General features: G+C 41.0%; 1 protein-coding gene across 2 annotated transcripts; it reads left to right on the top strand.

Moving 5' to 3' along the window:
• Positions 1-6,937: 6,937 nt before the first annotated feature.
• On the top strand, positions 6,938-16,203 carry SPX (spexin hormone). Of its 2 annotated transcripts, XM_036019266.1 has the most exons (5): positions 6,938-7,694; positions 7,913-7,970; positions 8,581-8,646; positions 10,177-10,260; positions 14,883-16,203. In XM_036019266.1, exons 1-5 carry the CDS (start codon positions 7,656-7,658, stop codon positions 14,939-14,941), a joined length of 306 nt encoding a protein of 101 aa, XP_035875159.1. In that variant the 5' UTR covers positions 6,938-7,655; the 3' UTR covers positions 14,942-16,203. The 2 variants fall into 2 exon arrangements, with proteins under 2 accessions (XP_035875159.1, XP_035875158.1); XM_036019265.1 differs by lacking the exons at positions 6,938-7,694; positions 7,913-7,970 and having other exon boundaries at positions 7,985-8,646.
• Positions 16,204-16,459: the final 256 nt, after the last annotated feature.

Below are 16,459 nucleotides of genomic sequence, written 5' to 3'. Positions count from 1 at the left end.
GAAATTAATAGAGCAATGCTTAAATACTTTTTTCTCAAGATGGAAGTAATATATATTATCTAAGTATTTGTGACTTAAAACCACTTAACACCTGCAGTGTCTTGAAGTGTCTTGATCATAAATTTTGCTAAGGCCAAAAAAAAAAAAAACTCGCCAAATCTACCACTTTAGGTACTCAATAAGTGTTTGTTGAATCCAGTTAAATTGCAAGTCTTGACTACTCTCTGATGAACATGAAGTCTTATACCTGTTATTAAATATCCAGCATGCCTTTCTAACTTTGTCCTTGGGGCTGAAAGGATCCGACCTCCGCCGTTTTCCTGCCTGTATCAGTGTAAGACATTGTACACAGAAGTGGCATACCCCTGAGTCCTTAATAGACTGAGACACTTTTCCACGACCTTCCCTTTACTGCCTCTCACGACATAATTAAAAGGTCACCTCTGTTCATCTTTCTTGACCCACTAGGCCAAAAGAGCTGCTCCTTGTCCTCTTGCAGAGCTCTGCACTTGTTTTGTCTTTATTTGGTTATGAAAAAGAGGTTCTTGAGGTTCAAGGCCTTAAGTAAAAGGAGAGTGGTAAATACATTGGCCAATGAAAGGGGAGTTTTATTGTGGATACCAGGCCTTCTCAGCATCCTTAAAAGCCCCTCCTAGAACTGGTATCCCTTTCAGAGAAATTACTTTTTCCACCTGTTTGTGAAACAAGTGCCTATGGCACAAACTGACCCTGGCACAGAATAAAGCCAAAGACTTTGGCTTTAGCAAAGACTGAACCCAATGACTTCATTCACAATATTCCAAAATCCTCTATTCTTCCATCAAAGAAGCAATCTGGATATTTTAGTATTATAATAGCCATATTGCCAAGGTAACCTTACCCAAGATAGGAGCTGTTTCCTATGTGAACAAAAATCACTGACCTTGTAAGAATGCAGTTTCAAGAGTGACAATTACTATTAAAATGGGCCCTGAGCACCCTCTGGTCAACTAGAAAATTTCAGATAGCATCAGCTATGCAGGCAAAATGGTCTCCATTGAATATGCCTTTCAAAAAAGCTTAGGATCTGATCCGGCCAAGATGGAGGCATAGGTAGACACACTGTGCCTTCTCGCGCAACCAAAAGGACAACAGCAACTTAAAAACAAGAAACGACCAGGACTGACAGAACATCTAACTGCATGCAAGTCCAACAACCAAGGAGTTAAAGAAGAAACATTCATCCAGACCAGCAGGAGGGGTGGAGATGGGAAGCTGGGCAGAGAGAACTCACAGCAAGGTGGAAGCTGCTGGACTGGGTGTTTGCAGATAAACCAGGTGAAATGGGGGAGTGGGACCAACCACACAACCCAGGTCTCCAACAAGAGGAGATAAAGCCTCAAACCACTGATTGAAAACACCTGTGGGGGCCGAAGCACAGGGAGAGACTCCCAGCCTCACAGGAGAGTTTGTTAGAGAGACCCATGGGGTCCTAGAACGTGCACAAGCCCACCCACCAGGAATCAATGCCAGAAGGGCCCGATTTGCTTGTGGGAAGTGGGGGAAGTGACTAAAATCCGGCAGAGAGCAGAGCCAGCGGCACTGTTCCCTTTCGGACCCCTCCCCCACATACAGCATCCCCATGCAGCAAGGTGGGTTGCCCTGCCCTGGTGAACACCTAAAGCTCTGCCCCTTACTACATAACAGGCATGCTGAGACAAAAAAAAAAAAAAAAAAAATGCCCAAATGAAAGAACAGATCAAAGCTCCAGAAAAAATACAACTAAGCGACAAAGAGATAGCCAACCTATCAGATGCACAGTTCAAAACACTGGTAATCAGGATCCTCACAGGACTGGTTGAATTTGGTCACAAATTAGATGAAAAAATGAAGGCTACCCTAAGTGAAATAAAGGAAAATATACAGGGAACCAATAGTGATGGGAAGGAAACTGGGACTTAAATCTAACGGTGTGGACCAGAAGGATGAAAGAAATATTGAAAAGAATGAAGAAATAAGAATTTAAAAAAATGAGGAGAGGCTTAGGAACCTCCAGGACATCTTTAAATGTTCCAACATCCGAATCATAAGGGTACTAGAAGGAAAAGAGGAAGAGCAACAAGTGGAAAAGTTATTTGAACAAACAATAAAGGAGAACTTCCCCAATCTGGCAAAGGAAAGAGATTTCCAGGAAGTCCAGGAAGCTCAGAGAGTCCCAAAGAAGTTGGACCCAAGGAGGAACACACCAAGGCACACCATAATTACATTACCCAAAATTAAAATTGAGGAGAAAATTCTAGAAGCAGCAAGAGAAAAGGAGAGAGCTATCTACAAAAGAGTTCCCATAAGACTGTCAGCTGATTTCTCAGAAGAGACCTTACAGGCAAGAAGGGGTTGGAAAGAAGTATTCCAAGTCATGAAAGGCAAAGACCTGCATCCAAGATTATCCAGCAAAGCTTTCATTTAGAATGGAAGGGCAGAAAAAGTAGTTCTTAGATAAGGCCAAGTTAAAGGAGTTCATCATCGCCAAGCCCTTATTATATGAAATGTTAAAGGGATTTATCTAAGAAAAAGAAGATAAAAAATATGAACAATAAAATGACAGCAAACTCGCAATCATTAACAACCACACCTAAAACAAAAGCAAACTGAGCAAACAACTAGAACAGGAACAGAAACACAGAAATGCAGATCACATGGAGGGTTATCAACAGGGGAGTGGGAGGGGGAGAGAGGGGGAAAAGGTACAGAGAATAAGTAGCATAGATGGTAGGTAGAAAATAGACAGGGGGAGGGTGAGAATAGTATGGGAAATATAGAAACCAAAGAACTTATATGTATGACCCATGGACATGAACTAAAGGGGGAGAATGTGGGTGCGAAGGGGTGTGCAGGGTGGAGCAGAGTGAAGGGGGGAATGGGACAACTGTAATAGCATAATATTTAAAAAATAAAAATTAAAACATAAAAATTTTAAAAAATAAAGCTTAGGATCCAATTTGTTCAATGCCCATTGCCTGGTCAGCAGAAAAAAAAATTCAGTCGTTTTATTCATCAAATTTTTTTTATCAAATAACTTTTCTTGACCTACCCCTAGGTTTAGACCTATAAAAATCTTAAAACTTTGTGATTTAACAAAAACATTGGAAGCCAATGTCCTTTTAGAACAAATACTTTCTGGAGTGATACTTTGGATGAGACTACAATATTGATAATATGTCAAAGCCATTCTCTTCACTTGTGCATATTATATTGAAAATGGCAGGTTTGACGTCAAACATCTGCCTGTGAATTCATTAGCTAAACTGTTATAAACAAGCCACATTCACTTATTTTTCCTTAAAAGTGGAAATTCAAAACACAGTATAAGCAGTAATGTGTTTTCCTGTACCTCTTTCTAAACCTTTTATGTGTCTTTGGTATGGAGAGAGGAAAAAGGCATTTTACTTATTTGTTAGGTAACCTAGTAGTTGGATTGCATTTAGGATTTCTTTTAAATCATAAATACATGCATACTTTTATTTATTTTATTATTCTTTTTGGGAGTTACTACAATCTCTTGAAATTACATCATAAAATCTAATGTATAAAGGAATATTACGATTTTATCTGGTTTTAGTGTTAACCTTTCCATTTTTAGTTTTTTTTTTATCTTTCTCCGTTCCTAAGACAGTGGAAAACATTGCATTAAGGTCTTTGGCTCTTTCTTATTCTTTAAAAGGAGTAACTAGTCCTCAAGTTTCTTTCTACAAACTACTTTCAGTATTCTTTTCTCACTTTACTAACCAAACTCCAGTTTTCTCGTCTGTGCATGACAACGAAGTCTAAATATCAAGTTCCCTGATCCCAATCTCTCTTATACAAGATCTGCAGGTAGCATTAGCCCCTCCAACCTCAAACACAGACCAAAGTCATCTGCTCTCTCCCCATACTCCAATATTTCTACTGCTAGCCATCCCCGCAGCCACACGGATCTGAGATTTAGCTTTCTTCACTTCTCATAGCTTCTACAGCTTTACTACTCAAAATATCCAATGATCAGCAGAGTAGCATGCATCAGCATCCCCTGGAAGTTCATTAGAAATGCAGAATTTCGGTCCCTACCCCAGCTGTACTGAACCAGAACCTGCATTTTAGCAAGTTTCCCAGGTGATTCATCAATACCTGAACAGCTGCTCTTTTAAAAGAAAGGGACCATCTAAACCATCATGCTTCAGTATATGGTGAGTACTCAGGTCCTTATTCAATATCTGCCTATGTATATAACTGTTTCACTTGAATATTGACATACCCCCCTTGCCTTCTATGCATTCTTTTTGCAGCTCTCTTCTTAGTCATCCATTTCTCCTTCCCTACTGATCATCTCCATCAACATATATGTCCTGCAGTTGGTTTCTTAGTAGTCATCAAGAGAAATCAACAAACTGGACTGATCTGAGCAGGAGGACTTCATTTTAAGGACAGTGGAGTTGGTAACACTATCTCAGAATCTGCTGTTAGCACTGTAGACAGTATTGCCCCCACAACCTCAAGCTTACTACAGCCACTGCTGCACCAGGGTTTCTCCAGACCCCCACTTGCTTCCATCCTACTTCCAGACTGTCCATCCAAGTGGGTGCATTTGAATGGTGAAGCCCCTCTCTTGTGCCCACACCCTACCTGATAGGGAAACTGGGAAAGTGAGGATCTGGTATTTTCAGCTTCTACAATAGAAAAAAAGTGTCTGCCTCATACCAACAGTCACAATTTCATCATTCATAAATTAGGGAATTTTAGGAATTCCTAATTTAGGAGATTGTAGGAATTTCCTAAAAATAAAAGGGCTGAGCCCTGGCCAGTGTGGCTCAGTTGGCTGCAGCATTGTCCATAGACCAAAAGGTTGTGGTTCCATTCCTAGTCAGGGAACAGTCCTGGGTTTCAGGTCCAGGCCCCGATCAGGAGCATATATGAGAGACAACCAATCAATGTTTCTCCCACATCAATGTCTGTCTGTCTGCCAGTCTCTCTCTCTCCTGCACACTCACGTCACTATCTAGCTCTATCTCTCTGTCTAGGATCAATGGATACATTCTCAAGTGAGGATTTAACAAAAAAAAAAAAAAAGAAAGAAAAACTTAAAAAGAAAAATAGCCGGACCAGTGTGGCTCAGTTGGTTAGGCATAGTTCCACAAAGCAAAATGTCACCTGATCTATTCCTGGTCCGGTCACATACCTGGGTGGCAGGTTTGGTCCCTGGTCAGGGCCTGTACTAGAGGCAGCCGATTGATGTTTCTCTGTCACATTAATGTTTCTCTCCCGCTCTTTCTCCCTCCTTTCCTCTCTCTCTAAAAATAAATAAATAAATAGGTTTAGATGTTACTGAGGCCCCCCAAAATAGCATATGTCCACCACACTCAAGTATCTTATCTTTAAAAAATAGTCATTTTTTTCCTTTTCTCCCTTTTAATGAAATTCTTAAAGGAGGTTGTCCACACTTGTTTTTATTTTCTCATATCCTGTTCATTCTCATGGCAAACCAATCTAGTTTATGTCCTCCAAAACCATTATATTCCTGAATTCAGTGCACACTTTTCAATTCTCATCTAGTTTGACCTTTCAATGTAATGGATATTCTCCTGGCTTCCACCATCTCCTAGAATTTCTCCCTTCTTTCTGATTGTTTCCCCTCAACTTCCTTACTGACTCTCTCTCTGCTTATTCTCTGTGTATTTATTTTGATAGCTCTGTCCCTACCTTTCTTCTTTAACTCCATTCACTCCCTAAGTGTTATCATTCTATCCCAATCCTTTTCCTGACTTAAAATTCTTAGAATTCTTCACTCTGATAATTTCTGCCTTTAGAAAAGTATCTATAGGCTAGTGACCTCTTTGCTGAACTCTATAGAACTTTGCATTTCTAACTGCCTACTTCCCACTTCTACTTGTATGTTTAACTAACATATATTTTAATTTTAATATGCCCAAAACACAACTGTTAATTTCCCTATTAACAGCTTCCTTACGAAGTCTCTCCAACTTCAATATAAGGTTTCATCATTCACCCCATGTTTAAGCCAAAAACCTAAAAATCATCCTTAATTTATTTTTGTCATACTCTCATATCTCATTTATCCAAAAGTTCTGTATTTTCTATCTCCAACCTGCACCCCAAACTCATTTACAGCTCTCCACTCCCTGCAAGTACCACCGATGCCCAAGCCGTCATCACCTCTTGTTCATAACCATGTTCCCAAACAACTGGCCCATTCTTCCTCTCCAACCTCATTTCAAAGTGCAGTCCCCTATTACCCACACAACTCTGACTCCATTGGTTTCCTTCCTATTCCTCAAATAAGCCTGCCTGGCTCTTTGCCATCCCAAGATTTTGCTTTCCTTTCTTCTGCCTGGAACTGGAATACTAATTCTCACTCCATTTTAGCCCATGTCTTATTCCACCTTATCCTTCCAGGCCTACTCCCCTCGATTTTTACCTTCTCTGTAGTAGCCCACCACTTACCTTATCACATCATGTTATTTACTTTTACTTTATAAAATATTTAAAATATTCTTTAATTATCTTATTTGCCTATTTACTGGTATAGAGTATTTCTCCCCTGACTAAAAGATAAGCTTGATCAAAGAGGAGACTGTCTTTTTAATGCATGACTGTGCCCCTTGAACTAAAAAAAGGAATGTCTAATGCATAGTACACATTCAATAAATATTTGTTGAATAATTGAATGAATAACTAAGTGAATAACTAGCATCAAATTCCATTGAGATTCCCTAACCTTTTCGTTTCTGCCCAAATGATTCATCCTGAGTCATCAGTGATAACTTGATAGCTAGTTATCCACAACAGGTTTTCTTACTTTATTTAGTTTTGATTATGCCAGGAGTTATTAATCATTTTCTTTGATAATGATGATGATGATAATAATGCTTTGAGAAACTAATGGGAAAAGCAAAGGCAATAATGCTGATATTTTCAGAATATATCCCTGATGTGGTCAGCATCTAAGCAAATGATGTCCACCCATCAGTCATTTCTCTACTTCCTGCAATTGAATCTTCCTGGAGGAGTCATCAGATCCTCTCACTCTTGAAGACTGACAAGAAACCCCTGTGGACTCCCTAACTCTATTGAAGTGTAAAGGAGGGGTCCTTGACACCAAGATTTTAAAAGCCCCACTTTCAGAATGAGCTCGGAAAACACAGGTAAAGTTATATTTGTTGCAGGTTCTGGAAAGCAGCAGACCATGAAGGCAAGTAAAGGCTGAATTTACTTAAGACTTTTTAACTATTTTACAAAAGGCTTTACAGCTTTTGCCTATTGTATGTTTAATAAGTATTTTAGAGGATATTTAAACAATATGCCTTAAAATATTAGAATCATTTGATATTAGTAAAAAAAGTCACTTATGCGATTCATCATTTGGATTAATTAATGAATGTAAGTTTCTAAATGATTTCTTTAAAAAGAGAACTCTTCTGAATTTAACTAAAAGGCAGGCTGGGGAATGGGGAACCCCATACTGAATGTTAGAAGAGAACATAGCACTAAGTAACGGGTTGGAAGTGTCCGGGCGTCAGGAAAGAAAGCACCAGGTCCTCCAGGCACAGAAATGACTGTCTTCGATCGATGGTTTCTTGCAGGGACTCAGAAGTCTGGCGGCAACAACCTTGGCTCTTTTCCTGATGTTTTCTTTCATGGGAAATTCCAGTAGTGCACCCCAGGTACTCAAACACAAACACGCACACACACACACACACACACACACACACAAATCGATGCTCCTGAATGTTTTCTTTCCCCCCCTCTTTTCTTTCTTTCCCCCCCCCCCTTTCTTTATTTTCTGTTTCTTTCCTATCCTTCCCTTCCTTTCTTGTTTTTAATAGAGGGCTGGGTTGCAATGTCTTATTAACTGTTTCTCTCTTCTCCCGGGGGGTTCCAGAGACTCTTGGAGAGAAGGAACTGGACTCCTCAAGCTATGCTTTACCTGAAGGGTGCACGTACGTGTGGAATACTCTGCTCCTCTTACACAGCAATAAAGGACGGTCCTTGGGGGCACACGAGTCCATCTCATAGATGGAGAGCTGCGGGAGGGAGTAATATCATTTGTTTCCTTCAATAATCGCGGAAAAGGCCACCCAAGTCTTAGTTAATCAATGGAAAGGGGCGGTGGCGGAAAAAGGGCAGGGGGGGGGGGGGGGTAGGACCTGGAGGGAGGGGGCCTCGCGGGTGGAAGAGGAAGTCTCTGAAATCCACCAGCCTCCGGGGTGGGGGCGGGGGGGGGGGGGGGCGCTTGCTCTGGCCACAAAGGGCGGCCCTGGGGTTGCCTGGGGAACACCGCACCGGCTAGTTAACCCCACCGCTGCTCCCAAGTCCACTCGAGGCGTAGGGAAGGGCCGCGAGGGGCAAGGAGGGGCGCATGGAGCCATCCTCCGGTCCCTTCTGGCTGAGCCGTGGGTTGCGCCCCGAGCGCCCGAAACCTGGCAGCCCAGTGCCGGCCGCCGTGTCCCAGCTTCCCGGCGCGGAGGCCGCAAGGCGCGAGGCGGCTGCGGTTTATCTCGGATCGTCCGGAGACTGGCGGGCGCTGAGCCGCATGTGTCGTCTTTGCAGAGGGGCGCCGCTTCATCTCCTCCGACCAGAGTCGGAGGAAGGACCTCTCGGACCGGCCGCCGCAGGGTAAGTGACGGGGGAGCGAGGGAGCCAGGCCGGTGCAGTGGAGGAGGACTCGGCGCGCTCTGCCCACCGCGGCGGGAACGCGTTTAACTCCGCACAGGGCGCCGCTTGGGGCGCCCCGAGAGCTTGCCCAGGCCGAGCCGAGTTGGCAGAGCACCGGAGCTGGGGCTCACGATGCCCCCCACCCCCGACCAAAGGTGGCAGCGGCTCCGAGGCTGGGGCTGCGACCCCACAAGCTTGATTTGGTCGCAGGTGCTGAAAATGGCCCTCTGGCTCCCGGGCGTGCAGAAGTCCCCGGGACAGTGGTTCAGCTCCGAGGGGTTAAGGAGGGGGAGGCAGGACTACCGCAGCCCCCGAAATGTGCCACTCCGTTATGACAGGACCTTCACACAGTTTCCTCGTGAACACTGTTTATTAAGACAGTGATTCACCTAGAAACTTCAAACGTGTGCCTCGTATATTACTAGAAAAAGCTATCAGAATGTTCCAAACCAGAAATAGTTGATAAATGGAGGCCATCCAGGATGGTAACGGGGACTGAAACTTTCTGTGACACTGGATTATAAAAGTACAATTAATTTTTATGAAATTTAAAGGTTGAAATGCTAAAAATAAAAAGCATACCTATTTTCAAAAATACCAAACTCTGTGTTCAGCACATAGTAGATGCTTAGCAAATACGCGTTTATCTTCTTCAAGATTGCAATGTGATTAAGCTGATTCACTTTGCGAGGGTAAGCAATGCTTTTCCACTTCAGTTGCTCTCGAATTAAAAATCATGGTTTGTGTTGAACCAGGATGTTTTGTCTTCTGTCAACTTAGATTTGAAATAGCCTTGTATATATTTAGCAGATACTCCTTCCGTCAAATAATTGCCTTATGTGTGGCCACGAATGTATATTATCTCAAACTGTTTGGGAAGGAATGAAAGCAGAGGTTGTCCAGGCTCCAGACCACATCACATCCAAACCTTTCTGCCCAGACAGGCGATATTAAGCTCTGAAGGGGGAAATTTCTTGTGGGCTCTTTATCTTAATCCTCTTTGCTTTCATGAAATTCTGTGTTGTATGTAGCTTAAATTCTCTTCCATAGCCTGTAATACATAACAACCAATTGTAAGTAACGTCCAAAGGAAATGTGAAATGTTTCAATTTATAAAAATGTCTTCTGGAACTCTTTGCTAAGGCATCAAAAATCTATTTCTTGGAGGTTTTTCTAGTATTATAACATAGTGGGAAGTGATTTACTAAAGTGAATATTTATTTATTTATTTACTTACTTATTTATAAAAGATTTTATTTATTTTTAGAGCGGAAGGGAAAGAGAAATGGAGGGAAACATGAGCGTGTGGTTGCCTCTTGCGCGCCCCCTACTGGGGATCTGGCTCACAACCTAGGCATGAGCCCTGACTGGGCATTGAATTGGTGACCCTTGTTTCGCAGGCTTGCACTCAATCCACTGAGCTACACCAGCCAGGGCTCAATATGAATATTTAAATACTAATAGGATCTGTATACATTTTTGTTTTTCCAGAAAGGCGAAGTCCAAATGGCCTACTTCTAACTCTTCCAGAGGCAGCAGCTCTGCTGTTGGCTTCCTTGCAGAAGCCACAAAAAGGTACAAGTATAGTGACCTGTTTTAACAGTAGGACATAGAAGCTTTGATAACTTTCGGAATTCTGTGTTCAGTACAACGAAGTTGCCTTTATTTGTTCAGGTTTTTAGAAATAATTAACAGCTGCCCCTACCCCAGAAATTTATAGAATATTGATTGTTTCAAGACCAGTATATTTTTCATTAAAGTGAGTCCTAAGAACATAGAAACATTTCCTTGATGAGACTGGAGAATTTCATATGAATTCCACAATCCACAGTCTGTTGTAACTTTTATTTCTCTTAGAACTGAAAAAGTTCAGAGTCCAAATTCATTATTTTATTGTTGAAAACGTCAGGCCAAAAAAGGTTTAAATAATCACAAATCCAGTTGCTCACTGTAAAAGAGAATTCTAAATGAAATTGCTGAAAATCACCCCCCCCTTTTTTTTACTTACAAACACAGCAGGTTCATATTGCTTACCCTAATAGATATAGGCCAGTTCTGATCCTAAGTCCGTGTACTTTTCACTACACTGGACAGCTTCTTCTATGCCAGGATTAGGTGCAACCTTCAAATAGAGACACTCTGTCCATGTAGTATTAAAACTGCCATTTAAGTTAGGGCATCTGATAATGGATTAGCGAGCGCTTTTGGAGTCCATAACAGTACTTGGTTCAAATTCTGGTTCTGCTGCTTTACCAGTTGGGTGACCCTGAGCCTTAGTATCAGTTGGTAAAATGGAATAATGTCCATGTGCAGGGTAGCTAAGAGTCTAGTGAAAAAGGTGTGTACATTTTATTGCTATTAAAAATAGAGGTCATTGAAGCATAATAAACGGACCTAGACTTTCCCCTTTTAAAAAGTGTAACAATGCCATATTCGTGACATAATTCAAATGGTAAATTATATGAAAAACACAGTGAATAGTCTGGTGCACACAGCACAGGCTGCTGGCCCAGGGCTCTGACACTTGTGCTAGTGGAGAAAACACACATGTTCGGTGCCTAGTATCGGACTGACCATGTGGGAAGGGGCATTTCTGGCCTCAAGCTTATGGTTTTGTTGTGAAAAAATACCTATGAGGATAAGAAGCAAATGCAAAAGTCGGATAAGGGGTCTTCTGAACCTAGAGCATGGCCTGGGCTGACTTGCACAAGTAGCAGGAATTATAATACTTAATTCAGCAAATGTGCATGTATGCCTGCTGGGTGCCAGGCTCTGTGATGGGCAGGGAGGAAGGCAGATTAAGCAAAAGCAGGAATGAGAGTGGCCTTTGCAGGGAAAAGATGGGGTGAGCAGTCAGTGGAGTAGCAGATTGTAAGAGCAGTGGTCATGATAGAGCTATGACAGTATTTCTGCTACCTCTGGCAAATAATTATAGAGGGCTTACTAAAATGCCGTGGGTCGGGCACTGTTCTGAGCACTAGATGTGGATGAACACAGTTAATCCTCACTGTAACTCAGGGACGTAAGCACTGTTGTTATCCACACTTTACAGGTAAGGAAGTAAGAGGCACAGAAAGAGTAGGTCATTTGCCCACTGTCATGAACAGGTACCTACTGGATCTGGGGTAAAGAACAGAAGGTAACTTATTCTCTATCTGAGAATCAGTAAGATGCCTTCTGGATTTTCAGCAGAGAGAGGACATGGCGAAGCAACACGAGTCTGTTTATGGCATCCAGGGTGATGATAAGAGCAATAACAACAGCTACAACATGGGAACATCTACTATGGATCAGATCTTAATCTTTTTTATGAATTTTTTTAATTTTTCAACTACAAGTTATAATCAATATTATTCTATATTAGTTTCAGGGGTACAGTATAGGAGTTCAACAATCATGGACTTTACACAGTGGTCCCCGATATTGCCAGTACCCACCTGGCCCCATACATAGTTATTACAATAGATTTGACTGTATTTCCTATGCTCTGCTTTACATCCCCATGACTTTTGTAACTGCCAATCTGTATTCCTTAATCCCTTCACTTCTTTCACCTGTCCCCCAACCTCTCCCCTTTGACAGTCATCAGTCTGTTCTCTGTGTCTATGAGTTTGTTTCTATTTTGTTTTTTCATTTATTTGTTTGTTCATTAGACTCCACGTGTAAATGAAATTATGTGGTTATCTATCAGACATTCATCTTTCCAGATTAGAGCTATTTTTTACAGCTCAGCAAACTGAACCTGCTGGAGGTATATCTACTTTCCTAAAGACACACAGGAAGAAGTGATACTGGGATTTTAGCTAAGGTCTGTGTGGCCCTGTAGCTCAGTTATGCTCTGCGCCCTCTCAAGCGGATGGTGTTGAAGAGGAAAGGCTGGGGAGGGGAGTCAGTAAGGAAGTAACGTGGGAGTAAAGTGATGAGGCCAAGTCAAGAGGGATGGATGGAGAGGCTTCACTCTGAGGGATCCTGCAAGGAACAATAGATAATACGGGATGACTATTCACTAAGGGTTTAAAAGAGAATCCAGAGATAAGCAATTTTTTTTAGCATGTGTGTGAGAGTTTAAAATGGTGATGTTGATAAGGAATGAAAATTTCTGTGGGCGTAATTAAGGTTTAGTTTGAGATGAAAGAGACATTCCAGTGAGTGAAGGTGTATCAGTCAGTGGTTTTCTGCTATCCAACTACGTACTGGCTGCATCAGAGTTAACCAGAGTGCTTCCTGAAAATTCAGATTTCTTGGCTTCAGGCCCAAAGATTTTGATTCTGTACTACTTGAACGAGGCCCTGGAATCTATATCCATAATAAGTTCCCCAACTTACTCAGATGATCAGTGCTTAGGAACAACTGGAAAATGAGAACCAGTTAATCAAGGTTGAAATTATGAAAATGGAAATCCCTCTGAGGCTTTTGATGTAGTGGGAGAAGGGCAGATAATAAAGGATTTGCCTTGGACAATGCCCAGAGATCAAGGGGAAAAGGGGAACATTGTAACAGTGGAGGGACATTAAGAGAAGGAGGCAGGAATGTAGCAGGAGAAGCAGAGTAACAGAATATCCAGAAGTCCAGGATGAAAAGTTTCAACAAAGGAGGGATTAGAGGCATCAAATATAGCAGAATGGTTTTTAAGAATACCGCCATCAAGGGGAGAAGATCATGTTGCCTGGGAGGGGTCATCAAACAGCGAGCCAGTTCCCACTTCTGCTTGGGCCCTGCTCAGGGATTCAATCTGCTGCTGCCCCATCCCTTGTGAAACCTTGTTTACAGGGAATTTGGGATAAGAGGGTAAACTGCAGAGCAAGGAGAAAGCAAGTACTAGCTGTCATGGCTTTCAGAACTCTTGCAGTAAAAAGACAAAAAATAGATAACTGTAGAGTATGCTGCATCTAAGGTGATCTCTGAATTCAGTATTTGGCCACACTGACAGTGAAGTTTTTTAGGTTTGGTTGCCGGGAAGATTTGCCAAACCAGAAAGTTAAGTGAGCTAGAATAAAAAAGGAAGAAGCTTATTTTAATGAGGAGAGGGATCTGCATTAGAAATGTAGGGGAAGAATGTATGATTATAGATCCCCATTTCAAGTCTTTCTTGGAAAATGCATATATATATTTATAATATGCATATAAATGCATATATTTATATATGCATATAATAAAATGCATATATATATATAAATATAAAAATTATTGAAGCTTCCAGAGTGGCTTGTCTCTGATAATGAAATGAGGAAACAAATTTTTGTCTAAATTGATGGAAAAGTTTTGGATTCCCATGTGATATATTAATCACTAGTCATCTTCAATATTTTTATTCTAAAGTCCTGAGGTATTACTTGGATGGCTCTTTTCTAAATAGTGGGGTTTTTATTACAGTAGGCTATATACAGGGATGCCTTTCTTGTTGAGGTTTTCTTTTTTCTTCTTTTTAAAGAACAGTCTATTAGCCCCATTATTTCAAAGTATACTGGCAATTCAAATTAAAATGCAACTTGGGCATTCAAATTATACTGCAACTAAACTGAGAGAATGTGGTTTCATCTGGAAATGATTTTAGAGAAAATTAGAGGAGGCATTCTGCCTCTGGCTACTCCCTCTCCCCTCCCCCATTGTAGCTTTAGCTCTTCTACCCAATTTTAGAGCACCAGCGCTCCTGGGAGTTACCATCTGACTCCTTACCTATCCAGGCCCCAGAAGGGATACCGTGTGCTCTAAAGTTTTACAATCCTGTCCATCTAACAAGTGTCCCTTCTTTCTGCCTCAGTTCCTCCCAGTCCTCTAGGTCATCTAATAAAAGAATATGTGCAAATGTGATCCTGTGTCATCTTCCCCAAGTGAGATGCATTTGAAGTGTAGAGAAAAAACCTAGATGCAAGCCAGTGGTTCTGATGGTGGGTCTTTTAGGCCTGAGGGACACTCAGAGAGAGACCTGTGGCCTTTCCAGGTTTCTGTCCAACATACCACATTCCAGTTTCCTTCAGTATGGAGAGTCAGATGTGAAATGTGAGTTCCCCGATATGTCTCAAGCTGAGGAAAAACATATACAACTAAATCAATCAAAACCCATTATTTGGGGGGGGTCAGTATCAGAGTGCATGAGTTAACATACCTTAAGAGACTAAATATTTCCTGAGGTTTTCTTCATCTTTTTTAAAAACATGGAAAGTGGGTTGATTTTATGTAATTTTTTTTTCTTACAGCTAGAGAAGAGAACTTTGATCAAACCAGATTCCTGGATGACAGTCTGCTAAACTGGTGAAAATATACCAAATTGCATCCAGTTACAGTTCTACTCTTGTTGAAGACATGAACCTTGTGGATAAAACCTGTGGACCCTTTTTACTTCATTTGCAGTCTTAGGGATATGCACAACTTGCTAGTTTTATTCTTCTAGAAACAAAAGTTAGATAGAGCTCTTAGCTGAGGATATCATTACCTTTTTTTTTTTTTAACTCAGGTCCTGTTGAGATCATCTTCTGTCTTACTTGTGAATTTTTGTTCACATTTACAATTATAAGACTGAAGGCTCTTTGTAGAGTTCTTTTTGTTACAACAAATAGCCATCTCCATCTAATGGTTATTAGTTGTTGGTTTTCTCATTCTGTCAGCAGGGAATCTCCTCTTTTTCCCACCTCCAAGGATGGTGAGGGGGGAAGTGTGGCAGGATGAGAAAAAGTAGAATGTGATTTGCCTAGCAGTTCATACAGGAAAAGTAAGCTGTTATTGCAGGCCTCCACCCCCACACCTGTCAGGAAGCAGCCCTGGGACTGGAAGACTCCAGTGCAGCAGCTGAGAGAGGGCTCTTTGGTGAGGCTGGAGCAGGTTGTGGGTCCCACAGCATGGAGCTCCCCCTTGTGCTCTCTGGGATCTCCCTGAACTCAGTTAGAAACAGGGAACTAAAAGTTACTGGCAAAGAAGCAAACGAGACACACTCTAATCTTCTGTACATTGTATGGAAAGAACAAACTGGTTCTGTAGAGGTAACCCATTTTCCATGGCTAAACAGACTCAAGGACAGCTTGCTCTAATTGACTAGAACTCTAGGCTTTATGTGACATCAAAACATTACATAAAGGCACTCTGGTAATATAAGTGCATGGAAATATGACTAATTTGCTTCTTTCTAAAGTCATCTTGGGTTCATTACTATCTGAAAAATATATACACACACATATACCTATTGTACAACAAGCATGTAATATATTTATTTGTAACTACAATATAAACGTCATGTTCATTGTCTTAATTGAAAATTGTTACTGATAAATGTCATAAGCAGAAAGTATTATTAACTCTTACTGTCATCAGTATATAGCCATTATTCAGAAGCTAAACAATATCCTGATGTGAATGTCTCTGTAACTTAGAATTAAAATTTTACTGTGTTAAGTAATCAAAACCCTGCTTATATGGTTTGTCTGTATCTTGTTTCATAGTTGAATAATGAAGTTATATTCAAGTTAATATGACATTGATCTCTGCCCCAAAATATGCTAGCATTAAAAAATCTATGTGGCATTATAATAGGCATCTGTCATTAATTATGATTTGATTTTAAAGTGCATTTTCTAGACAGTGCATATACCCAGTTTATTGATATTTATTTACTCATCTGACATAGACTTGTACGTACTATTCATTTAAACATTGTTTATTCCCAGAACACTGTTAAAATCTATCTTATAAAGTAATTCTTCCAACAGTGAACTAGAACAATCTCAAGTGTTTTCCTCTAAAACAGTGTTTTAAAAAGCTGTCTAAATGGCCAGTAGCCATT

This window comes from Phyllostomus discolor, chromosome 2 (genome assembly GCF_004126475.2).
Source record: "Phyllostomus discolor isolate MPI-MPIP mPhyDis1 chromosome 2, mPhyDis1.pri.v3, whole genome shotgun sequence".
NCBI lineage: Eukaryota > Metazoa > Chordata > Mammalia > Chiroptera > Phyllostomidae > Phyllostomus > Phyllostomus discolor.
Note: the sequence above shows the minus strand (reverse complement) of the source record. Positions and strands in the feature narration are given on the sequence as shown.